The following is a 9962-nucleotide window of genomic DNA, read 5'->3' on the forward strand; positions in this document are numbered from 1 at the left end:
TATACTACTGTACTGCAGTACTACTACTATTACTGCAGTACTCACGAGCTGAGACACCCGGGAGTAGACTGCTCACGGGCTGAGACACCCGGGAGGAGACTGCTCACGAGCTGAGACACCCGGGAGGAGACTGCTCACGAGCTGAGACACCCGGGAGGAGACTGCTCACGGGCTGAGACACCCGGGAGGAGACTGCACCTCTGACATCTGGCTCTAAAACACCCGGGAGGAGACTGCTATACTATACTACTGCAGTGGTACTACTATACTACTACTATACTACTGCAGTACTACTATTATACTACTACTATACTACTGCAGTACTAATACTATACTACTACTACTATACTACTGCAGTACTACTATTATACTACTACTATACTACTGCAGTAGTACTGCTGTACTAGTACTATACTACTGCAGTACTACTGCTATACTACTACTATACTACTGCAGTACTACTGCTATACTACTAGTATACTACTGCTATACTGCTACTATACTACTGCAGTACTAATACTATACTACTGATATACTACTACTATACTACTGCAGTACTAATACTATACTACTACTATACTACTGCAGTAATACTACTATACAACTGCAATACTACTACTATACTACTGCAGTACTACTACTATACTACTGCAGTTCTACTACTATACTACTGCAGTACTACTACTATACTACTGCAGTTCTACTACTATACTACTGCTATACTACTGCAGTACTACTACTATACAACTGCAATACTACTACTATAGTACTGCAGTACTACTACTATACTACTGCAGTTCTACTATACTACTGCTATACTACTGCAGTACTACTGCTATACAACTCCTATACTACTGCAGCACTACTACTATACTACTGCTATACTACTGCAGTACTACTACTATACTACTGCTATACAACTCCTATACTACTGCAGCATTACTACTATACTACTACTATACTACTGCAGTACTACTACTATACTACTACTATACTACTGCAGTACTACTACTATACTACTGCAGTACTACTACTACACTACTGCAGTACTACTACTATACTACTACTATACTACTTCTACACTACTACTATACTACTGCAGCACTACTACTATTCTACTGCAGTACTACTGCTATACTACTACTATACTACTGCAGTACTACTACTATACTACTGCAGTACTACTACTATACTACTGCTATACTTACTATACTACTGCAGCACTTCTACTATACTACTGCAGTACTACTGCTATACTACTACTATACTACTGCAGTACTACTATACTACTGCAGTACTACTGCTATACTACTGCAGTACTACTACTATACTACTGCAGTACTACTGCTATACTACTAGTATATTACAGCAGTACTACTACTATACTAATACTATACTACTGCAGTACTACTAGTATACTACTACTATACAACTGCAATATTACTACTATACTACTGCAGTACTACTACTATACTACTGCAGTACTACTACTATACTACTACTATCCTACTACTATACTACTGCTATGCTACTACTATACTACAGCAGTACTACTACTATACTACTACTATACTACTGCAGTACTACTACTATGCTACTGCTATGCTACTACTATACTACTGCTATACTACTGCAGTACTACTACTATACTACTGCAGTACTACTACTATACTACTACTATAATACTGCAGTATTCCTAAGATACTACTGCAGTACTACAACAATACTACTGCAGTACTACTGCTGTACTACTACAATACTGCTGCAGTACTACTACTATACTACTGTACTGCAGTACTACTACTATTACTGCAGTACTCACGAGCTGAGACACCCGGGAGGAGACTGCTCACGGGCTGAGACACCCGGGAGGAGACTGCTCACGGGCTGAGATACCCGGGAGGAGACTGCTCACGAGCTGAGATACCCGGGAGGAGACTGCACCTCTGACATCTGGCTCTAAAACACCCGGGAGGAGACTGCTATACTATACTACTGCAGTGGTACTACTATACTACTACTATACTACTGCAGTATTACTATTATACTACTACTATACTACTGCAGTACTACTGCTAGACTACTACTATACTACTGCAGTACTACTACTATACTACTACTATACTACTGCAGTACTACTGCTATACTACTGCTATACTACTACTATACTACTGCAGTACTACTACTATACTACTGATATACTACTACTATACTACTGCAGTACTAATACTATACTACTACTATACTACTGCAGTAATACTACTATACAACTGCAATACTACTACTATACTACTGCAGTACTACTATACTACTACTATACTACTGCTATACTACTACTATACTACTGCTATACAACTCCTATACTACTGCAGTACTACTACTATACTACTACTATACTACTGCTATACAACTCCTATACTACTACTATACTACTGCTATACTACTACTATACTACTGCAATACTACTACTATAGTACTGCAGTACTACTACTATACTACTGCAGTTCTACTACTATACTACTGCTATACTACTGCAGTACTACTGCTATACTACTGCTATACAACTCCTATACTACTGCAGCATTACTACTATACTACTACTATACTACTGCAGTACTACTGCTAGACTACTACTATACTACTGCAGTACTACTACTATACTACTGCTATACTACTGCAGTACTACTGCTATACTACTACTATACTACTGCTATACTACTACTATACTACTGCAGTACTACTACTATACTACTACTATACTACTTCTACACTACTACTATACTACTGCAGCACTACTACTATTCTACTGCAGTACTACTGCTATACTACTACTATACTACTGCAGTACTACTACTATACTACTGCAGTACTACTACTATACTACTGCTATACTTACTATACTACTGCAGCACTTCTACTATACTACTGCAGTACTACTGCTATACTACTACTATACTACTGCAGTACTACTATACTACTGCAGTACTACTGCTATACTACTGCAGTACTACTACTATACTACTGCAGTACTACTACTATACTACTGCAGTACTACTGCTATACTACTAGTATATTACAGCAGTACTACTACTATACTAATACTATACTACTGCAGTACTACTAGTATACTACTACTATACAACTGCAATATTACTACTATACTACTGCAGTACTACTGCAGTACTACTACTATACTACTACTATCCTACTACTATACTACTGCTATGCTACTACTATACTACAGCAGTACTACTACTATACTACTACTATACTACTGCAGTACTACTACTATGCTACTGCTATGCTACTACTATACTACTGCTATACTACTGCAGTACTACTACTATACTACTACTATAATACTGCAGTATTCCTAAGATACTACTGCAGTACTACAACAATACTACTGCAGTACTACTGCTGTACTACTACAATACTGCTGCAGTACTACTACTATACTACTGTACTGCAGTACTACTACTATTACTGCAGTACTCACGAGCTGAGACACCCGGGAGGAGACTGCTCACGGGCTGAGACACCCGGGAGGAGACTGCTCACGAGCTGAGATACCCGGGAGGAGACTGCTCACGAGCTGAGATACCCGGGAGGAGACTGCACCTCTGACATCTGGCTCTAAAACACCCGGGAGGAGACTGCTATACTATACTACTGCAGTGGTACTACTATACTACTACTATACTACTGCAGTATTACTATTATACTACTACTATACTACTGCAGTACTACTGCTAGACTACTACTATACTACTGCAGTACTACTACTATACTACTGCTATACTACTGCAGTACTACTGCTATACTACTACTATACTACTGCTATACTACTACTATACTACTGCAGTACTACTACTATACTACTGATATACTACTACTATACTACTGCAGTACTAATACTATACTACTACTATACTACTGCAGTAATACTACTATACAACTGCAATACTACTACTATACTACTGCAGTACTACTATACTACTACTATACTACTGCTATACTACTACTATACTACTGCTATACAACTCCTATACTACTGCAGTACTACTACTATACTACTACTATACTACTGCAGTACTACTACTATACTACTGCAGTACTAATACTATACTACTGCAGTACTAATACTATACTACTTATATACTACTGCAGTACTACTACTATACTACTACTATACTACTGCAGTACTACTACTATACTACTGCAGTACTAATACTATACTACTGCAGTACTACTACTACTATACTACTACTATACTACTGCAATACTACTACTATACTACTGCAGTACTACTACTATACTACTACTATACTACTGCTATACTACTACTATACTACTGCAGTACTACCCCTATACTACTACTATACTACTGCAGTATTACTACTATACTACTGCAATACTACTACTATACTACTGCAGTACTACTACTATGCTACTGCAGTACTACTACTATACTACTACTATACTACTGCAGTACTACTACTATACTACTGCTATACTACTACTATACTACAGCAGTACTACTATACAACTACTATACTACTGCTATACTACTACTATACTACTGCAGTACTACTACTATACTACTGCAGTACTACTACTATACTACTACTATACTACTGCTATACTACTACTATACTACTGCAGTACTACTACTATACTACTCCAGCACTACTAAGATACTACTGCAGTACTACTACAATACTACTGCATTACTACTACTGTACTACTACTATAATACTGCAGTACTACTACTATACTACTGTACTGCAGTACTACTACTATTACTGCAGTACTACTACTATACTACTACTATACTACTGCAGCACTATTACTATACTACTACTATACTACTGCAGTACTACTACTATACTACTACTATAATACTGCAGTATTCCTAAGATACTACTGCAGTACTACAACAATACTACTGCAGTACTACTGCAGTACTACTGCTGTACTACTACAATACTACTGCAGTACTACTATTATACTACTGTACTGCAGTACTACTACTATTACTGCAGTACTCACGAGCTGAGACACCCGGAGGAGACTGCTCACGGGCTGAGACACCCGGGAGGAGACTGCTCACGAGCTGAGACACCCGGGAGGAGACTGCTCACGAGCTGAGATACCCGGGAGGAGACTGCTCACGAGCTGAGACACCCGGGAGGAGACTGCACCTCTGACATCTGGCTCTAAAACACCCGGGAGGAGACTGCTATACTATACTACTGCAGTGCTACTACTATACTACTACTATACTACTGCATTACTACTATTATACTACTACTATACTACTGCAGTACTACTGCTAGACTACTACTATACTACTGCAGTACTACTACTATACTACTGCAGTACTATTGCTATACTACTACTATACTACTGCTATACTACTACTATACTACTGCAGTACTACTACTATACTACTACTATACTACTGCAGTACTACTGCTATACTACTGCAGCACTACTACTATACTACTACTATACTACTGCAGTACTACTACTATACTACTACTATACTACTGCTATACTACTACTATACTACTGCAGTACTACCCCTATACTACTACTATACTACTGCAGTATTACTACTATACTACTGCAATACTACTACTATACTACTGCAGTACTACTACTATGCTACTGCAGTACTACTACTATACTACTACTATACTACTGCAGTACTACTACTATACTACTGCTATACTACTACTATACTACAGCAGTACTACTATACAACTACTATACTACTGCTATACTACTACTATACTACTGCAGTACTACTACTACTATACTACTGCAGTACTACTACTATACTACTACTATACTACTACTATACTACTGCTATACTACTACTATACTACTGCAGTACTACTACTATACTACTCCAGCACTACTAAGATACTACTGCAGTACTACTACAATACTACTGCATTACTACTACTGTACTACTACTATAATACTGCAGTACTACTACTATACTACTGTACTGCAGTACTACTACTATTACTGCAGTACTACTACTATACTACTACTATACTACTGCAGCACTATTACTATACTACTACTATACTACTGCAGTACTACTACTATACTACTACTATAATACTGCAGTATTCCTAAGATACTACTGCAGTACTACAACAATACTACTGCAGTACTACTGCAGTACTACTGCTGTACTACTACAATACTACTGCAGTACTACTATTATACTACTGTACTGCAGTACTACTACTATTACTGCAGTACTCACGAGCTGAGACACCCGGAGGAGACTGCTCACGGGCTGAGACACCCGGGAGGAGACTGCTCACGAGCTGAGACACCCGGGAGGAGACTGCTCACGAGCTGAGATACCCGGGAGGAGACTGCTCACGAGCTGAGACACCCGGGAGGAGACTGCACCTCTGACATCTGGCTCTAAAACACCCGGGAGGAGACTGCTATACTATACTACTGCAGTGCTACTACTATACTACTACTATACTACTGCATTACTACTATTATACTACTACTATACTACTGCAGTACTACTGCTAGACTACTACTATACTACTGCAGTACTACTACTATACTACTGCTATACTACTACTATACTACTGCAGTACTACTACTATACTACTACTATACTACTGCAGTACTACTGCTATACTACTACTATACTACTGCTATACTACTACTATACTACTGTGTAGTGACCTTTAGCTTCTGTCACTCCGAGTGAATAGGAATGGATGGACGACCAAGTCAAAGTTCTTTGAGTTTTCTTTATTGCCAATATTGGAGACAGAACTCTATCAAATCTGAGGCTTGTTAAAGTGTCCCTGGTCAATGGAGCCTTCCTGTCCTGTCTCTGTGTTCTTTGTGTGTAAGATCTTTTTATACTAAAGTTACGCCCCAGAATGTATACATCATCTTAAGGGGTGTTCACACCAAGAGCGTTGGACGCGATTTTGTCGCGCGACAAATGAAAATCTGTCGCGCTGTCGCTCAAGTTTTGAAGCGTGACCATTTTGTGTACATTCGCGTCGTCGCGTCATCGCGCCATCGCGAGTCCGCCCATTTTCACAGCACAACAACATTGCTTTCTTTTCTCTTCAACCATGGTCGAGATAACAACATTTGCTACCACCGCTGCCCTGTCCATCTGTCTCCGGTGAGTAGCTGTGTATTGTTGTGTTAAAATCAATAAATATTCACTGACAGGGAGATTTAGCTGCTGCTGCTTTGCTGAGAAATGTTGCTTCACAGCTGGTGTTTCGGTTTAACTGGTTACCGTGTTAATAGGTGACTTTCTCATAACTCTTTTAAAAAAGCCATTGATTGTAGTTTAATCCTTTAAAAATACACAATAATATGTGTAATAACTAATCATTTATGTAAGTTTGGTTTTGTTCAGATAACTCATTGACTTCTCGTAACGTAATGTAATGTGAGAAAGTCACCAGTTAACACGGTCACCAGTTAAACCGAAACACCGGGCATAACTTCAGCAGTGAGCCTCGTTGTTGCCGTTTTTTCTTTATTTGTATAGCACTTTTCATACATGAAATGCAGCTCAAAGTGCTTTACAAGAAAGACATTACATGCATTGACTGCTTGAGCACTTTCACATATGACATATCATATGTGATCATTTATTTGTGTCTTTGTGGTTGTTTTGTATTTTGAGTCTTGAGTATGGATTTGATGCATACTGTAGGCCTATGTATTTGTGTATTTTCTGATCTAAATAAAGTATCACTGCATGCACTACAACTCAGCTTAATTTAATGTTTTCTATGATGCAGATACCTGGCCACTGGTGACTCCTACAGGACCATCGCCAACAGCTTCCGTGTTGGGGTCTCCACTGTGTCCATGATCGTGGCTGATGTGGTGTCCGCTATCTGGGACTGCCTTTAATAAAGCTTTAATTTGGCATGTCTGCAACAATACAATAAACATAACATGTGCATGACATGATAAATATGCTAACTATCATATCAATGGTGCCATCTGATATTATTCTGGTATTGTTTTGTCCTGTAAATGATTAGTCAGTGTCCCACATAATGCTGTGGCTACCTCCCAACCTCTGACCCGTCCCGTAGATGGAACAGTGTGTTTTAAGAGGTTAAAATAAGTTGTTTAGTTTATGTGAATAACCTCTGCACAGCTTGAATCAAAGTTTACAGTACACAATGTGGGTGTGCAACAAATATCTGAAGTCTGGTGAGAATGTTCACTGCAGGTAAGAATAGACGAAAGACAGCTGAGATTTTTATATTTTATTTCTGAAAATTGTCATTAAAAAAATATATCTATATATATACATACATACAAAAACAACAATAAAAAAATAGATAACGTATGGAAGAGCCTCAGGGACACATGAAGAAAATGAATGATTCCTCAAAAGTCTGATACGTTCCCTGCAGTGATTGCTGCCCCATTGCTAAATAGCTACTCGGCAGGTTCCAAATTGAGCACAACAGTGCTGGCTTCATAAATAAGTTTATGAATTTGAAATTTTACAAATGCCTTCCTTTGGGGTGACAACCTCTCCAGGGAAGGAACCAGGCTTTTGAGGAATAGTTCATCCTCTGAGGGGGGAGGTTGGGAAGCAGGTTGAGCTCGCTGCTTCAGGCCGTTCAGGGTGTCCAGGACGAGAGCCTCTAACTCCGCCCGTCTGTTGTTGGAGTCGGCGGAGTCTTCCTCCTCCCTGGCTCTCTTCCTGGACCTCTTTGTCGCTGTATGAAATAGAAAAAACAGTTTATGAAACTACTACCGTCCAAAAAATGCAATAGTTAGAAGTAACTCAATATCCAAATTAATATTTGTTTAAATATCTTAAATTAATTATCTATTAAACTATCTTAAATATGTCTTGTACATACCTCTTGGCACTGAAGCAGCAGGGGAAGCAGCAGAGACAGCAGTGGGAGAGACAGCTGGACCATCATCAGGGGGAGCACCAGCAGACTCTGGCTCAATGTCAGAATCTGCTTGGGCTGTAGTAGTGACAAACATGTCTTAGTTTTTTTGTTCATACAGTATATTAATTGACTAGGTTATTCTAACAATTACAGCACATAAAGCATTTTACAGATGCAGTCATTTAATACATCACACTGTTCTAGCCATAGCAATATCTATCCTCCACAACACTTTAAAGCAAATGGTGTTTTAGTGCCCTTCATTCTTCACATTTTAACTTGTAGGTTTGGTATAGGTGAGAGTACAGATTAGTTATTGACATTTTTTTAGTGCAGGCTGTGAAAAAAATATCTGTACTGACACATCAATACAAGTCAGTTATCATTTTATACAAAAACTAGTTTCCATGTCGTTTCTGTGTGTGTGTTCATTCATCAACAAACCTCCGATGGTAATCCCTGATGGGCCTGCTGTCTCTCCCTCGTCCTCCATGGACCCTACACTGTACTCCACGGCCCCATCTTCCTCGACCCCTGCCCCCATGTTCCCGCTTGTTTCACGGGGGGCAACAAAGGGGTCGAGGAAAGACAGGACCGCGAAGTACTTCCACTTCTTCGCTGTCCCTGCTGCTGCCCCACTCCTTGACTCTGTCCCCTTCCTCCTCTCCCTCATATATGTGTCCCTGAGGCTCTTCCATCTCCTGCGACACACATCAACTGACAAGAACACACGTAAATTAACTGTTGAATCTAGTAAACCAGTAACTTTATGACGGGAAAGCCAGCTACGCTAACTGGGGCTATGCTAATGCTAACCAATAGCTGCAAACACGCAACAAATACATATTTACAGAATTTACCAGGTAATCCAGCCACCTCGCTTACTTTACTCCACGCCTGCTCCTTTTTGTACCGATCCCGGTAAAGGAGACAGGACGTGTCGTAAAGCACGGGGTGAGCTGTAACGGCAACGATCAATTTGTCCTCCATCTTGTAGAAGAGTGATCCAGG

General features: G+C 39.5%; 1 protein-coding gene across 1 annotated transcript; it reads right to left on the bottom strand.

Moving 5' to 3' along the window:
• Positions 1 to 8478: 8478 nt before the first annotated feature.
• On the bottom strand, positions 8479 to 9941 carry LOC128363466 (transcription factor Adf-1-like). The gene is made up of 4 exons (XM_053324467.1): positions 9812 to 9941; positions 9396 to 9668; positions 8913 to 9026; positions 8479 to 8765 (listed from the first exon to the last, which is right to left on the bottom strand). Exons 1-4 carry the CDS (start codon positions 9939 to 9941, stop codon positions 8479 to 8481), a joined length of 804 nt encoding a protein of 267 aa, XP_053180442.1.
• Between the last annotated feature and the right edge of the window lie 21 nt (positions 9942 to 9962).

The sequence above is a fragment of the Scomber japonicus genome, chromosome 8 (genome assembly GCF_027409825.1).
Source record: "Scomber japonicus isolate fScoJap1 chromosome 8, fScoJap1.pri, whole genome shotgun sequence".
NCBI lineage: Eukaryota > Metazoa > Chordata > Actinopteri > Scombriformes > Scombridae > Scomber > Scomber japonicus.